Here is a 16,477-nt window from a genome sequence, read left to right on the forward strand (position 1 = left end):
GTCGTGAACGTGGCGCGACACACGCTGCGTCAGTATTCCGCGAGCTTCCATCGCGTTCTGTCCAAGTTTGTCTCGGAAGAATCTCTCTTGTTCGATTGTAACTAACTGCGAAGAAGAAGAAAAAGTGCTTTTCTCATAAACTAAGAGGGTACGGATAAAAGGATGGCAGACGACAGCCATGAGAATGGCACCAGCAACGGCGACGTGCCCGAGATCGAGTTGATCATCAAGGTGAGTTTACCACGCGTGGAGCAAAGACGAGGAAGAAGGAGAAAGAGATAGGAAAAAAGGCAATGGTTTCGTGCACGATATGGGCGTGGAACGAATCATTGGATTCTTCCTATACTTTCCTCTTCTCTTTCGATATTTCTACATTTTTTCTTCTTCCATTCGGTGATTGCACGAGCATCACTCGAGACGAGAGGTTTAACAGCGAGAACCGCTTCGAAAATAAGTGACCATTGACCGTTCGTTCAGTTCGTTCGTTCGTTCGTTCGTTAGTTAGTAACTTCCACACTCGCGCAGTTCTTTAGCTGTCTTTCATTTTATTCACCCTTTTCTATCGATTGCACCGATCATCAATCGGTCGAAACGTCGATGACAATACTACTCGTTGGACTTTGACTAGTGGAATATGGTGGCGGATAGCAGGCGTTACAAAGCTTTTCATATTTGTCGATGACTAATTGCAAGCACAACGGACATCAACGAATACACAGAACAGTTTTTTGCCACGAAACCGACGTAACGCTCGCGGAAGAATACGTGTCTCTATGTATTTATGTGTATATATATACATAAGTAAGTACTTACGTACCCGAGATTTCTATATATGTACGTCATTCACTTGTCTTGGAAGAAACCCTTGACTCTTATCGCATTCTTTTTTGACTTTTCCCGCCTAATTGTTGAAAAAAATGTAGACGACGACGACGACGACGACGACGACGACGACGACGACACAGGCTGTATATTAATTTAACAAGATTAGAAAATGTTCTAAATATAGTAATGACACGAATCGAAAATCCTTGTCGAACGACATTTTCAATTGCATTCCAAAGATAGGAGGAGGTATATTGTATATATGATAAAAAATGTTTAGTCCGTTAGATGATAGATATGAAATAAAAGAAAAGTTGGACTTTTCTTTTGACTGTCAACCTACAGATAATCGATTTAATCGAGAACGAACTCGATTTCTTGGAAACGTCTCCTTAGAAGGAAAGAGGCTTCTCTCGATTAAACTTTCGCCAATCGGACAAAACTCGATTCACCTGTATCGTATATGTATAAAAAGCGTCGATCGCTTTGTCGATCCAGAACGCGATGCGTAAGCACCTTTCTTTATTGTTGTATACTCGTAATTTCGTCACTGCTACGACCTACGACCAACGACCAACGACCAACGACCAATCACCAATCGCCATAAATAAATAATAGAGATTTTTTGATAGGAGAAGACATTTAATGGTAACTGGCCGACCTTGCACTCGCAATACAAGGCGATCATGCGAGGTCTTGGCGTAAGTGTGTCAAACTCGACGAGAGGTCCTCCAGAGATTCTACCGTTAAACGATCGACTCCTTTGCCTTCCGCTTTTCTCGTTCTTCTCTATCTTCCTTTCTCCTCTACTCTACATAATATTATGTACATACACATATAATAAATACAATTATGTATCTTCGATCGACCGAACGTACACGAAGAGAAATTCATTGACACTGTCCGAAAGATTCATTGAATGACCGTGCGAAAGGACAGAAACATCATCGTGTGCTGGTGATGTCGTTTATAAATAGGAAAATACTCTAGAAACAAGATTATTCGAGGTTGCACGCGTTGAAGGTAAGAGAAATATCGCGTGACCGAGTGCGGTTATAAAAAATCGATCGGACGTTGTGGCTTAATCTTCCTTAAGGTCATTACGAGAGCCTGTTTCCGGTCACCATATTATTAGCTTTACTTTTTTCAAAACTCTTCCTTGATCGAGTTGATCTTATTCTTCGTTATAAAACGAATCAAGAATTTAATTCAGTCTTTTGTTATATGTACCTTACCACGCAGAAACGTCTCCTATAACATCAGCATTTATGATAAAATGCGAAAATCAAATAATTTATTTACGTAGTGTAATATTATAGCATAAAATAATATAGCATCGTCAGTGAAATTTTCACGATTTTGCAACACTGACGATCAGAGAGAAAGGAAAAGCAGGAGGAGGTTGACATTTGATCCAGCATCTCGACGCTTTCCATGCCACTGATATCTAACTTGGTGACACGGATACCTTTGCTAATATGTATGTACATACACTATAATCAATTTTCTATCCTAGTGAAAATTCTCTTTCTTCGCTCTGATCGCAAAATGATTAAAATTATTCAAAGCTACCAAGCACTTATCACTTGTAAGTGAAACGGATAAGCGGTGGTTAAAAAGTTGTCGAGCTTGGTATAATAAGACACTGGAGGCTACTTATTTCTCGTATGTATCATCGTTCTTAAAAGTTGGAGGTCAAACTGGCGTCGTCATCGCGAAAAAAATAATCACTCGTCTACGAAATGTTTCTCTTCCTTCCTTTCGAACAATTTCATTTTAGACTTTAGACGACTCGACTCGGTGTTCGAGTAAAGGCGATTGTTGAAACCGAGTGAAAATAGAAACGCAACGTTCTTGGTAGAAGATATTGGCACTTTGCCAAGAGTTCACTCGTGATCGATCCGATACTTATCACCCTTTTCACTTGACGATATTATATTAGTAATAAAAGTTGCAAGTAGGTATACTGGTATTTGAGTAAGAAAAAGAAAGCACTGCGAGGGGAATAAATAAACCAAACCGTGACACGTAGAAAATGAGAGCGGATTTGAAAATACCGAGAAACCAGAAATACCGAGGGGCCAGAGGGTAGGGGGGGTTAATTAACAAGCTGTAAAATTATAATACGAGATGCTCTTGTATTTACAGGCTTCTACGATCGATGGTCGTCGGAAAGGTGCATGCCTCTTCTGCCAAGAATACTTTATGGATTTATATCTGTTGGCCGAATTGAAGACCATCTCGCTGAAGGTAACCACGGTCGACATGCAGAAACCGCCTCCAGATTTTCGTACAAATTTCCAAGCAACACCACCACCGATATTAATCGACAACGGTGATGCGATATTGGAGAACGAGAAAATTGAACGGCACATCATGAAGAACATTCCTGGTGGGCACAATCTCTTCGTGCAGGACAAAGAAGTGGCTACCCTCGTTGAAAATTTATTCAGCGTATGTAATCGCGCAAGTGAATCTGAAAGTTGCAGTAAACGGTAAAAACTTGACTAATCAAATTATCATTTCTCTTGCAGAAATTGAAACTACTGCTACTGAACGCAAAGGACAAGGATAAGGATCCAAAGTCTTCGTCGTTGATGGCACATTTGCGGAAAATCGATGAACACTTGGGTCGTAAGGGTACACGGTTCCTCACAGGCGACACAATGTGTTGTTTCGATTGCGAGTTGATGCCTCGACTGCAACATATCAGGGTTGCTGGCAAGTACTTTGCAGACTTTGAAATTCCCGAAACTTTGGTGCATCTCTGGCGATATATGCATCATATGTACAGGCTAGATGCCTTTTTGCAAAGTTGCCCAGCTGATCAGGACATAATCAATCATTACAAGTTGCAACAGGTGCGAGAATTGTATAGAAACGTCGTCAATTTGATTTTCAATTAACGTCTACGTTTCCTTCTTTACAGAGCATGAAGATGAAGAAACACGAAGAATTAGAAACTCCAACGTTCACGACTAGTATCCCAATCGAGGTCAACGACGACTAGGCTGGACCTGTGCCGTCGGGTCTACGATCTCGTTACTTTCATTCAGAAAGATCGTCTATGTATCGGTGTCATCACCACAGACCACCACGCGACGTCTAAACACGACTGCGCGGCGCAGCAAACCCTTTTGCTTATCTTCAAGAAGAATCCATTATTTATATAAAAGTATTTCGGAGTCGCTAAAATAGCGCTTCCTTTCAATTTTCATCGATGCCACGTACACCGATTTATACAATATTTTTGCTATGTCTATTTCCATAGATGATCGTCGATGCACTCTTTTATTGGCCTAAACTCATGCAGAACCAGTAGCTTTTTTACCGTAGGCGACAGAAGGATATACATATACGTATAAGTGTACTAAGGCTTCAAGAAAACGACTTGTATGCGTGTCCAGAAAACTGTATGGATCTTACCCTTTCCTTTTTCCTTTTCCTTTTTCTTTTTCTTTTTCTTTTTATCTTCGTTACGTATGTATTTCGTACGTAATCTTCATTTGAGTAGCATTATTATTATTATTATTATTATTATTATTATTATTATTATTAGAGAACGCATTTTAATCTTTTACATCATAGTTTAGATCAAAACCTTGTACTTTTCAAAAGAAACAATTATCTGTTATCTTTTAATGGCAAACAACGTGATGAAATGGCTAATGCAAAAGGGATGTATGCATTTGAATTGCAATCATTTTTCTTTTGAAAAATTACTATGTATTTATATCGTACATCTAAATACTAATCAATAAAGTAATTCACCGATGGTTATTCTTTATAAACCATTACATCTTTCTTTCGTTGCATCGACCTATGTAAAACATTCTAACTTTAGTTTGTCGTGCCGTGAACAGTTTACATTGAGCAAATTTTGAAAGGATTTTATTTTTAAACGTGATTTACGATAACGGAATTTCAATAAACGTTAGTGCATACGTTTCTTCGCTATAACATTTATTCCTCGTTAACCATTTCATTGAAAATTATTTACACAATTGATATCGCAAAGTGTGAAGAGAATCGAGTAAGTTATAACATAATCATGAATTTTTTTGCAGATGCTGAACTAGATAAGATAAAACAACATTTATAATTTCTTAAATTCGCTCAGCGCCCTAGAGAGAGAGAGAGAGAGAGAGAGAGAGTGCTTATTTTTATTAATACATTTCAACGATCTAACAAACTTGGTGTATCGTATTAGTAACTGTATTATTATTAATATTATTATTATTATTATTACATTATAAATGATTATTTCTATTATTGTATTATTTTGATTGATATTTTTAGTATTGAATATACCAGTATTTACATCGACCTTTATGTTTACAGGTGTTCTTGTTAATGCAACTTGTGAAAATTTTCAAGTTATTATACAAGAAAGAAAAAAGAAAAAGGAATATATCTATCTTATAGTTAAAGACGTTGCTTTTCATTCGTATGTTTTAAAATAGCACGCGGGTTCCCCTTCCACTTGACCACGGCTGACTGTTACGACATGTCTTCCATTCATAAATAGGGAAGCACTTGTGCGAGGGGCCATCTTGACTACGTAGCCAATCAAGTATCTCTTTACTTTGATGTTTTCAACAATAAAATTTCATTTTAATTTGAAACTAGGTAAATATGAAATTGAAATAAAATTCTTCAAATTTATTCAAATATTATCGATGAATATTATTTCATTGAAAATAAACAGTTTTTCTACTGACTTTGGTCGTTTCTGTACGCAGTGCACAGCTGATCAGTGGTCTCAACGGACGGCCGCCGCTTGTTCGTGCTTTGAAATCTTGGATAACGACTGAAAAGTTACTGTTATCCATATGACTGCGTGGTGCCAATTGGAATTTCCATCTTTAATACGTGGATAAAGTTGCGGCATTCACCAAGTGTCTGTATCAAGTGTCCAAAGTGAACGGTTGCTGTTGCTCGTTCGTTCGACATTTCCAATGGTTGCCGTCCGGTAAGTTTTAACGATGCCATTTAAAAATCAATTACGCGTTAAAGTAACAACGTTGAAATCCGATTAAGCTATTCAACAATTTTTCGATTATTCCTCACTTTGTACATTTAATATTGTTGTTAATTAGCATATATGTATGTACATACATATGTATAGGAATGGGAGAAAGAGGAAGAAACGATATTTTGACTTTTAATTATGTTTGTTTCATGCAACACAGATATAATATATATTACATATATATATATATATATATATGTACGTCATGGAATGTAGCTAAATTCCTTGTTGATAATCAGGTTGATTCTCATATTCAAATATAAACAAGTTTTTCTATTCCGATCATCGATACCTGCAATTTCGAAACGGTCTTGTTTACCACATGCCACACCATGCTGATATCTAGTACAATATCTAGTTATTACAATTACAATTACAATTACAATTTTGGTATACAATCAAGAATAAGTTATTGTCGATAGTAAATATCATTTTTTTTTTTTTCGTTAACTGATACATCATGCGTAATATACTTATATATACATGTATACATATGTACGAATAGTAGTATGTACATATCCGGTTCGAAAAATATTTCGTCAGACTTTGCTTCCTGTACTACATATACGCTTCTCGCTCCGTTTAATCCTCGCGTTCTTTTTTTATTTACGTACTTGGAATTACTTGCGTACATTGTTATCAAAGTTAACCTGGCAAATAATTGAAGAAATCTCATAGATGAAATCGGTGTAGATTTCGTTTGTAGAAAGAAAGAGTAATTGCAAACGGCATCTTACATATTATGTATTAATGTATTATGTATTAATAAAAATAATAGAAACCTAGTTAGACGGTATAGCATTTGCTACAAGTTATGTAATCGTTAATCGATAATCGTTAATCGTTATTCGATTCGCGATCAATTCATGTTTTCGTTTTCGTTTTCGTTTTCGATATAAAATCGTTGCAAGTACGAAATGAAATTTTTTGGCACATGCTGAAAACCGATTTAAAGGTCGATGATATTTATAATAACGTAAAAGAGCTGTTTCGAGAGTCAATAACGAGCTTTACGAGGACACGTGAATTATCGCAATCGTAAAAAGTATCCGGTGCAGTGTCCGTCAGTATGTTAAGCATATTCATACATATCATAAACTAGTGCACCTTTTATAAACTGTTTCATTGTCAGTATTATTTCATTTGTTCGATTGAAATACATATTTATAGTTATAGTAAAATAAGAAACTAAAGAAACATAGGGAACAATTTGAATTTGATTGCCTCGCTGATTGGTTTCTTCGAATTTTAAGAAGATGCCTATGTGGTATGAAACAACTCTGATGTTTTCTACGCGAAAAATGAAAAAGAAAAAAGTATTATTTTCAGGATAGTGTTTATTTTCGCCTCCAGACATAGTAACTTATCGTAACTCTGTTTAACGTTAGCGTTAGCGTTAGCATTAGCGTTAACGTTAACGTCCCTCGTCAAATATTATTCTTAGTTCCTTATTTTTGTCTGCTACTACTGAATTCGACGCACTTTTTTCATCGTACTTTCGATTAAGCCATCGATCGAGGTTCTTGGTGCAACAATTTTCTGTTCTTTCAGAATTTATTATAGGACAGTAAGTGCTTTTTCGAAGGATACTTGAAATTGTCAGCATTATTATCGTTCGATGGATGCGCAGTGTGTATCGTGAAGCAACAGGTGTCGAGCAAAATTTCAACAGACTACCTCTGCGAGCTAAATTAGCGTTTAAAAGTGAGCAGAATGTTTGTCTCGTAGAAAGGGTAATAAAAGGTTTCAAACTCGTACAGTTCCTAGATTCTAGAGCTACCGGTTTTTCAACTAACGAGGTACATATACATATAATATTATAGAAAGCTAACAAGTTTTTAACCAACTAGAAAAATCCAAGTCTTGCAAGTTGGAGATGGGTAGAAACGGTTTTTTTCTCTCTCTCTCTCTCTCTCTCTCTCTCTCTCTGTCTCTCTCTCTGTTTTTTTTTTCAAACGGCAGACATTTAAAAAGGAACGTCGAAAATGATTCCAAATGCGTGAAAATACTTGTGGAATTTGCTTTTCCCCGCATTGCCAGGAGCAGACGAAAACAGCCACGCTGTGTCTCCTGGGTATTTCATGACACAAATATCTTGCCGGCATGTTGGAATTCAGCTTTTCCTTTTTCGCCTGTCCCGACGAACCACGCTCTCTTCTTCTTCTTCTTCTTCTCTTAAAATCTCCTCTGTCACTGATGGAAACATCCTGTGCGTGTCCGTCTTTCTACCCCGATTAAAAGAAATATTCTTAATCCATCGTCTTGTTACGAGAGATGATAGCCTTGCTATCAGGTAACTGTGTAATCAGCGTAACGTTTCTTGGAAAATGTTTGGCACTTAAGAAGATTCAATTGCCAATATACTCGTGGCATCAGAAATGTCGTTTTTCAACTCGTTGAGCTTCTTGGCTTAATAAGATTAGCTCGACTGGAGAATCATGCAGCAGAATACTTAAGTATTCTATATACTTATATAGATAATATTGCATAATACAGGTATAACTAGTTTCAGATGGCTTGACGATCGACGGAGAGAGAATTTCTTGAAAAAACACGAGTCAGATGAAAGTAAGAATTCTGTTTGGCAAAGGGATTTGCGGCGGGTCGTCAGAAATTCGATTCGCTATTACATTTCCGCGTCCAATTTTCCTGCCCACATGTGGTTATTTACATTTTCATAATTTTCATCATTTGCGTGTCGAAGAACCGCGCGACACGCTTTGGCAAACAGTGCAAATTGAGAGAAAATTGAGCAAAGAAAAGTTTTCGAAATAGATTAAGTTGTCAGACTTATATGTACGTAGAAGGTGTGTACATATTTGGGTATCGAATGTTTAGGGAGAGAATATCGATTTTGTTGGAATAGGAGGATCGCGTTAACCGTGTTGTTTCCTTTTGATTGATGTTTCGTTCAGCTGTCACGTTGTGTTGCCAATTGCCAGTTGCCAGGTGCGAAACTACGGAAGAAATGGAAGCAAATTATTAATTCTATCTAGCACTTTATTTCTCTTCGATGGCCTTTTGCCAAGTGCGAATTGCACGCGAACAGTTTCTACCCTCTTCCCACCGCTCTTAACGGTCCTCCAGATTCGCTAGCAAATTTTTCTCTCTCATAGGTACCTACATAAATAATAAACGGGCGTTTATATGGAAGATAATAGGTATACACGTACATTTGACAGTGTTAAATTTCTAATAATAAGTGAGGTAATATGCGAAAAGGGGTCGACGGTAAAGCAAATGGATTTTCTATGATTTTCTTGTAAACTTCAAGAAAGATTGAAAACACTTGCAGGAAGTTGAGTGTAGAGTGTAGAATGTACGCGGGAGCGTGGCACGCGCAGAACCGGCTAATTATGTGCCACTCCTACGTTCCACGCGGCACAGGTGTCCACCGTTTCTTTACTCATTGCCAATTCCGTCATCTAACGGGTGCCTAACGAGATATGTACTCGATACTCGATCTAACTTTCTTGTAAAAGTTTACCTTTTCTATATCTACTATTGCCTATACATACATATAAGTAAGTTCGTTTCTCTTTCTTTTTCTTTTATTTATTATTCCAGCAATACTCCTTGTGCACGTATCAGTGTTAAAATCGATATGATTTTGAAAATCGAAATGATTAATTCTAAGTAGGTAAAGTAGAAACGTCGTTAAACTGTAGACAGATTTTCCTTGAAAAATGGGTCAAATAGTCTCAGGTTTAAATAAAGAACGACGGTTCTCGCTAATAGCAAGGACGCTTTTATTCTTTTTCACCGTTTTCCGCAAAAAAGGGGGCGAAGAATGAATCGTCGTGTAACGATCGTGACGGGTGTAAAAAATGATGGAAATGATGGAAATGATGGAAATGATGAATCATGTAATTATATGTATTTCAATGAATCTCGGATAAGCGATGCCAGGTTCCACGGTCTTCTCCTTTTCATTTTATATCATCACAACTTTGTCTCCATTAATCGCATTCCCAACGGGTCATCTGTAATTCAATAATTTGAAACATTTTCTCTTACCGAAACATCGTACATATTTGGAGACGATCCAAATCGTTTATCCAGGAAACTAGAAAATTTTCGACAATTTCAGTAGATGAAATTCTCGTTCTTCTTGGGTCGTCTACGCGTAAACCAGAGTAAATGATATACGACACTATACGATTAAACAGCAAGTCTACTAGTCTTGCCAGTAACAAGAAAACCTGGCACCCACAGGTAGGCCTTGCCAGGAGGATGGGGGCGCACGATGGGGGAGTGCCATTGCTCTAACATCGCTATCATGCAGCTGTTCCATGAACTGAAGCAGCAGTTCCCTGCGCTCCCTGATCACGTCGTATCCCAGTGCATCGCCCAGGTATAGGTGCTCTTTGTCCTCTGTTATTGTCACGACGAGCATGAAATTTTCTAAATCGTTCCCTACCGCTTCAGGAATTACGAATATGTACCTAATCCATCGCATTGGAAATTTTAACAGCATCTCATTCTACTTTCTTTCCTCTCTTTCCTCTCTTTGCACGAGCGTGGAACCTGTGTGTTGCAAACATTTTTTCTGAGATAATGCTATCCATTAATCAGCAACGATTGAACGCACTAAAAATTTAATCTCTATTTGTAGGGGTTGGGAGTTTTGAATTTTTTAGCCTTATACCTACTTGTTAACATTTCAACAAAGTTTAATCAATGTAAATATGTATGTACAACATAGCTAGAAATTTCAGAACTATCCCAATACCGATGATACTTGAAAGTAGCTTGAAAATTATCTCAGAATCTCTGATAGAGTATATATGTACCTGAAAGACATAGGTACATACATAGTTGAATCGAGCAGAGTGTTAACCTGTTAATTATAACCATGTAAACTCGTATCACGAATTTCTACGCGACAATTCAATTAAACAGTTATCTATGCTTAACGGGTTAGCGCTACATCTGTTCTCTTCCTTTGCCTAGAACGCGTCGATCACCAGTCGTCGGTGTTACGACTATCGGAAACGATCGTTGCGATCTAGAAGAAGTCGACTTTTGCTAACCGATGACGGGAAATTGGCTGACCCAGGTGTGCGTGTGTGCGTTGCAGAACAGCCACGATCGGGAGACATGCGCGAGAAGCCTTCGTGCCACCCAAGAGTCACGACAGTCTCCGGGCGCGTTTCCTCCGGCGGCACTTTGCAGTCTTCTTCAACAGCAGCAACAACAACAACAACAACAACAACAACAATCACCAATGAACCAATCGCAACCAACTGGCACGAACAACAACGCGCGACCACACAGGCCATCCTCGCTGGACATCGGTATGACACGACGCTGTCCTGTCAGCTGTACACGAGCCACCACTATTTCAACGGCTAATTCAGCCATCCCTTCTTCAGCACCAGCCGCGTGCACAACACGCGGTTTCTTCGACGATTGCACGGGACCAAGCGACGCGAATTGCGCGAACAAAGTTCCGAACGCGGCCAACGAGCCAGCTGGATTCGAGCTGAACGTGAACGTTGCCTGTAGTCCTGCTGGTAATCGCGGTACGCATACGTTTAGGTTCAATGAAAAATGCAAATAAGTACTCTCTGGTAGCTTCAACGTGATCGTATATAGTATACATATACGATCAAACGAGAATCAAACAGGCTTTTCTTCCGTTCTTGGCATCGATGCCAATCACGTGGTTAATTTCAATAATTACCTTACGAGATCCTGCTTGCCGATTATGTAGTCGACTTCTTTTTCGTCCTTACTTAAACTTGAGGTTATTTCTTTACGCTATTCATGATATAATTGGTAAAAATTGGTAAAAATTTGTAAAAATTTGTAAAAATTTCTAGACTTTCGAACGGTACCTACGATTGCTGGTGCCTGTAAACGAACCGATCTCGTCCTCGATCCACCAACGCATTACGCAGAGTCTTTATTGAACGTGGAGAAGACGGGGCCGCAGATCGATCATACTCGAAGCTACACGTCGGTTAGCCTGACGTTGAGGCCACCATCCTCGGAACCACAACCACCGATCGACATAAGATCGCAGGGCTCGAGTTTGACTTACTCGAGCTCTTCCTTGGATCCTCGGGGTTTTCAAAGTCGTCTACAAATCAGCATCGGCGCAGGAGCCGTTGGCAGTGTAGCGGCTGCAAGGATAAGACCGCCGATGGGCTCCAACAGGCTCAACAGGCCCAACAGCTTGATACCACCGGTACAACAAACCGGTCCGCAAAGGCCACCAGGTTTGTCTATTACCATTTTCTCTTTAGAAGAAAGAGAAACGTTATGAAAAATTTCAGGTCTTCCAGTAGGACCACCTAGTCAATTACCAAGGCCGACGACGACGATGAGCGCCCCAACCACACCCTCCGTTCCATCGACAACCAACATCGTTCCTCCTACAACAAGCCTTCCAACCACACCGTCAGCACCGACAACGACGACCTCGCCACCCTCTAGTCCCGTTGGCGAACGGATACAAACCAATTCCGATCAGAATCGATCGCCTTTCAATCAAGGTATCTCAATTCGACAATAATAATAATAATAATAATAATTTATCCGCTAATGTACCTGCGAGCAGCAGCCACTCGGTCGCGTCGCGCGTACTACGCCCACGCATCTAACACCGAGAACGATATTTACGCATTCCTGACCCCACGCTCCGTCTATAGATAGCCTCGGTTGCGGTTACTCTACGTGTGGACCACCTGATCCGTTTTTCCTTCTCGCCAGCGGGCTAACATCATTTCGATCTTGTCGTTGACGCGTTTCTTTTCATTGCCTTTCATTGCGTTTCCCTATCTCTCTAATCACCCGCACGCGACCAAAATCAAACAACCACGACACGTGTATGTAATCCTTGGATGAAAAATCCTTTGTCACTCTACGCTCTATACTACTACAAATTGACTGGCTCATTTTCGTACTACTTCCCGTACGAACTACACGGCTAGATTTCACTTTCCTGCAGCGTATGACTTGTTGTAGCGTCATAAATAATCTTTTACCGTTTGATTATACTCGTATTCCTCTCTAACTCACTCGTCTAACGTTTAAATTGCCTCACCGTATACAATATGTATATCATTTCCTGAAACTACCTGTCTACCTATAATATAATAGTATCGTAGGGGGATAAGATAACGATTACATCGTTCGTGAAACTAGAGATAGATTTTCTAAAACTAATTATAGCGACACTTTCCCACTCTAAAAATGGTGTCGTACGTTGGATTATATTACCTCTGACTGCTTGTGTTTCTTCTTCTCTCTTATGCGTTGAAATTTTTATTAACTCTTACTATTAATGTTAATGTTAATGTTAATGTTAATGTTAATGTTAACGTTATTGTTACAGTGGCGGAGCACCAAAGGAAATTGGTTGCAGAACAATTAGCTAGAAAAGACAAACTCGCCAGGGAATTGAAGGCCGAGAAAGGACGACTCGAAGCGATGAAGAAGGAGCTGCAATCTCTCTCGAGGCCCTTCGACTCTTCGATGCCGCCTCAAGTACAATACCCATGCTTTCGATAACTTGTTACCTTTTTTTATCTTGTCATTGCAACGCAAAATATTGTAGTATGTAATCGATGCTTTCTTTTATTTACCAGGAGTTAAAGAAAAAATTAAGAAGCGAGATATATCAATTGCAAGTAGAGTGCGATAGACTCGCGGAAGAAGTGGATCGCTGGTCGGATCTAAGAGGTAGCTAATCGTTTACACCTTTATTTAATTATGTCGTTTCGAAACTATTTTCTTTAGAAAATGGCTGTTACGTTGTTTATTTTCAGTGCCGTTGGGTGAAACAAACGAAAAATTTTATCAGCACATTTACACAGGTCAGCCCTTACCCTCCAGGGCTACCAGTTCGAATCCACCTCCTCCTTTACCAAGCCAGCCACCTGCCTGGCAACCAGAACTCACCGGAAACAACGACACGGACGAACGAGACGGCCCTTCTTGGATCTGCAGAATGTGTACGTTTAAGAATCATCCGTTGATGAACAAATGCGAGCAGTGCGACATGCCCAGGCTATTGGATCACGGAAATACAGGTACGACTTCTCGAAAATCGATCGATCACCTTGCGACCTCGTTAATTCGTTTGAACGTCGATCAACTACCACCTCCGTCACCGTCACGACCGGAATCGTAAAAAAAACCTGCCTTAAGCCTTAACAGCATGTGTCTTTCTTTTTTTCCCCTCTTCTTCTTTCGGATGAAAGAAGTTATTTTCAAGAAAATAACAATCTCCTACCCTCTGGTTCGAGCAGAGAGGATGTTTTACGCTTGGACACATTGTGATGATGCGCGCAACCAAACTTGATATTTTATCATTCTAAGATATTCCATGTATCGATCGCCGCGCCGTTACGATACCTTTTAACTATGATATAAATAATAAACTTAAACATGGCGTATGTGATTTTCTCATTAATTTAAGCACGTCTAATTTAGCACGTATTATTATTCAAATGTTATTATTAATCTATTAATCATTTTTACATTGCCGAGCTGTCTTGTCTTTTTACGCATTATACTTAACACAAGTTGACGATCACGCAACAAAAAGGTTTATGGATAGAAATTGGTAAGTAAACAAATTATTTAGATATATGTATTGTGGATTTAGGATAGAATTGTGCAACTATGTGTGTTACTTTCACTTGTACAGTAATGGAACTTATTCGATTTACAGGCGAAACGCAAGATATTCATATACGAGTTACGCATCATCACAACTTTTCACCAAGTCGTGAGTATTTCGTATTTAAACGAACTAAAGATTACGTAAAACTGTACGTAATGTAAAAGAGTTTTATATTTTTCAGGAACGGTGCACAGTTGGGTGGTATGACGCGAACTGCATTAGAAATTTGAAAAACTGTATATAAAATCATTATTTAAATTAAATAAAAAGTCGTAATTGACAGAGTACGAAAGAAAAGCACAAATTTCAATGATTAAATTCAGTGTAAGTTTTTTTTTTTCATCATTATTTTTATTTTTATTATTATTATTATTATTATTATTATTATTATTATTATTATTGACGGTGATGTTACATTATATTCAAAAGTAATATACTTTAGTAATAATTGAATATACATATATATAAACTGAATCTGAATTTAAAGATCGCAATCACCGTGACACGAAATGTACCATCTGCACTTATAATTACTAAATAATACCAACGACTTATCAGTAGTTTGACACCTATTTGTATCAGTTTTGACATACTATTTAAAATACAAGTTATTTGTAGTAAGTTTATTAGTGTAATATATTTTGCCATTATATAGCTGTACCCCTTTCCAGATTCAACTTTGTTTCACGCGTGTATTCTCCATAAAATCTTTCCAATTTCTGATTGAATTTAGCATTACGTTCGTTGATGTAATCGATATCGGCATCGTCGTTGTGCATTCTTCTTCTGCTGTACTTGTCCCTCTTTGCAATCCTAAAAAGAAAGAATGCATGAAAATATTGGCGTAAAAATAATGTTATTTTTCTTTCTTTTCCAACAATCTACTAACTGTTTCTCTAAATCTTGAACCATTTTATCTATAGCCTCTTTTTTATCTTCGTGAAGACCATGCAGTATGGTGTTTCTGTCTCCATAGAAAGCTGGACCTAATTTTTCTCTGGCCTCGTCGTAACAGTCCATATTTGGTTTAATATTTTTTACTAATCTATTGTACTGTCTGATAGCTGCTTGTTCATAATCAGAGAAACCTGGATCTGGATTTTTTTTATTCCTCTTTTTCCTTGCTATACGTTCTGCCTCTGTTGCATCGATGTGAAGTAACTTCGTTCGTTCGTAATCTTCCCCCTAACAAATATATATATTGTACATATGTAAACGGTTCATTAACCGTTGTAGTTTTTTTAGTCTTTTTAAATAGTACTATACTACTTAATACTAACTTTTTCTTGCGCTATTTTTTTTGCAGCTTCATCCTGCATCATCCATTCTGCTTGCCTCTTACGCGATTCCCAGTTCGAAGGAAGCTTACTTCTTTTGTCCTCTTCAATAACCTCTTTATGATTCTGCTGTCTGGCCTCATTCTATGAAATCAAGACATTTTATAAGAAATACAGAATCCAGCAGCTAGGTTTGAAAAATCAAAGAAACAAATATATAGGAATGATAGTAAAGGTTAGAACATCTAACATTTCCTACTTACTCTCTTTGCATGCAGCTCTCGCAAACGCTTCATTCGTTCTCTATGCTTTTCTGCGGCTGATTTTTCACTCTCCTTTTCCTCCATTATAATTTTTTCAGATTAAAACGTGATCGTTTATCAAATTCAGTTATATACGTTCAGTCAACCTCAGGCTGATTCAGGCTGATTCTGATTGGAAATCAGGAAATAAACACGTAATAATGCTTCATGTTTTCACAAAAGTTTTAACAGATGTCACCACGGTACGGTTCGTGGTCGATCGTGGAGAAAAAAGCGAATTCTATGTAATAAACATGAAAATGATGAATTCGAAAATTAACCGTAAGAATGAGGAAAATAAAGAAAAAGCAACGTTGACGTTTCTGTATTGGGAATGTATAATACGCGATTGGATATAACCAAAACTAGTGTTTTGTTCATGAACGATGCAATGTATTGTTCATGT

General features: G+C 38.2%; 3 protein-coding genes across 14 annotated transcripts; 2 read left to right on the top strand and 1 right to left on the bottom strand.

Annotated features, from left to right (window-relative positions):
- The first annotated feature begins 25 nt into the window (after positions 1-25).
- On the top strand, positions 26-4,622 carry LOC114879684 (chloride intracellular channel exc-4). The gene is made up of 4 exons (XM_029194871.2): positions 26-231; positions 2,974-3,279; positions 3,360-3,686; positions 3,755-4,622. Exons 1-4 carry the CDS (start codon positions 163-165, stop codon positions 3,833-3,835), a joined length of 783 nt encoding a protein of 260 aa, XP_029050704.1. The 5' UTR covers positions 26-162; the 3' UTR covers positions 3,836-4,622.
- Positions 4,623-5,298: 676 nt separating this feature from the next.
- LOC114879681 (mucin-2-like) lies at positions 5,299-15,113 on the top strand. Of its 12 annotated transcripts, XM_029194859.2 has the most exons (13): positions 5,302-5,454; positions 5,568-5,797; positions 10,073-10,211; positions 10,917-11,154; positions 11,233-11,382; positions 11,683-12,081; positions 12,139-12,357; positions 13,200-13,351; positions 13,453-13,546; positions 13,633-13,896; positions 14,357-14,432; positions 14,541-14,597; positions 14,674-15,113. In XM_029194859.2, exons 3-13 carry the CDS (start codon positions 10,104-10,106, stop codon positions 14,720-14,722), a joined length of 1,806 nt encoding a protein of 601 aa, XP_029050692.2. In that variant the 5' UTR covers positions 5,302-5,454; positions 5,568-5,797; positions 10,073-10,103; the 3' UTR covers positions 14,723-15,113. The 12 variants fall into 12 exon arrangements, with proteins under 12 accessions (XP_029050691.2, XP_029050688.2, XP_029050692.2 ...); XM_029194858.2 differs by having other exon boundaries at positions 5,299-5,454; positions 10,917-11,382; positions 13,681-13,896; XM_029194855.2 differs by having other exon boundaries at positions 5,300-5,454; positions 10,917-11,382; positions 12,151-12,357.
- Positions 14,914-16,204, bottom strand: LOC114879685 (pre-mRNA-splicing factor SYF2). The gene is made up of 4 exons (XM_029194873.2): positions 16,033-16,204; positions 15,773-15,913; positions 15,382-15,677; positions 14,914-15,305 (listed from the first exon to the last, which is right to left on the bottom strand). Exons 1-4 carry the CDS (start codon positions 16,114-16,116, stop codon positions 15,140-15,142), a joined length of 687 nt encoding a protein of 228 aa, XP_029050706.1. The 5' UTR covers positions 16,117-16,204; the 3' UTR covers positions 14,914-15,139.
- Positions 16,205-16,477: the final 273 nt, after the last annotated feature.

The sequence above is a fragment of the Osmia bicornis genome, chromosome 10 (genome assembly GCF_907164935.1).
Source record: "Osmia bicornis bicornis chromosome 10, iOsmBic2.1, whole genome shotgun sequence".
Classification (NCBI taxonomy): domain Eukaryota; kingdom Metazoa; phylum Arthropoda; class Insecta; order Hymenoptera; family Megachilidae; genus Osmia; species Osmia bicornis.

Excerpts from the sequence above, each read along its gene's own strand:
- LOC114879684 (XM_029194871.2), top strand. The coding sequence starts at position 163 with ATGGCAGACGACAGCCATGAGAATGGCACCAGCAACGGCGACGTGCCC. Across the intron at positions 3,280-3,359 it reads TCGTTGAAAATTTATTCAGC|AAATTGAAACTACTGCTACT; the intron begins GTATGTAATCGC and ends TTTCTCTTGCAG. Across the intron at positions 3,687-3,754 it reads ATCATTACAAGTTGCAACAG|AGCATGAAGATGAAGAAACA; the intron begins GTGCGAGAATTG and ends CCTTCTTTACAG.
- LOC114879681 (XM_029194853.2), top strand. The coding sequence starts at position 10,104 with ATGGGGGAGTGCCATTGCTCTAACATCGCTATCATGCAGCTGTTCCAT. Across the intron at positions 12,082-12,138 it reads CGGTCCGCAAAGGCCACCAG|GTCTTCCAGTAGGACCACCT; the intron begins GTTTGTCTATTA and ends GAAAAATTTCAG. Across the intron at positions 13,352-13,452 it reads ACTCTTCGATGCCGCCTCAA|GAGTTAAAGAAAAAATTAAG; the intron begins GTACAATACCCA and ends TTTATTTACCAG.
- LOC114879685 (XM_029194873.2), bottom strand. The coding sequence starts at position 16,116 with ATGGAGGAAAAGGAGAGTGAAAAATCAGCCGCAGAAAAGCATAGAGAA. Across the intron at positions 15,678-15,772 it reads AAAAAATAGCGCAAGAAAAA|GGGGAAGATTACGAACGAAC; the intron begins GTTAGTATTAAG and ends TATATTTGTTAG. Across the intron at positions 15,306-15,381 it reads GTTCAAGATTTAGAGAAACA|GATTGCAAAGAGGGACAAGT; the intron begins GTTAGTAGATTG and ends CTTTCTTTTTAG.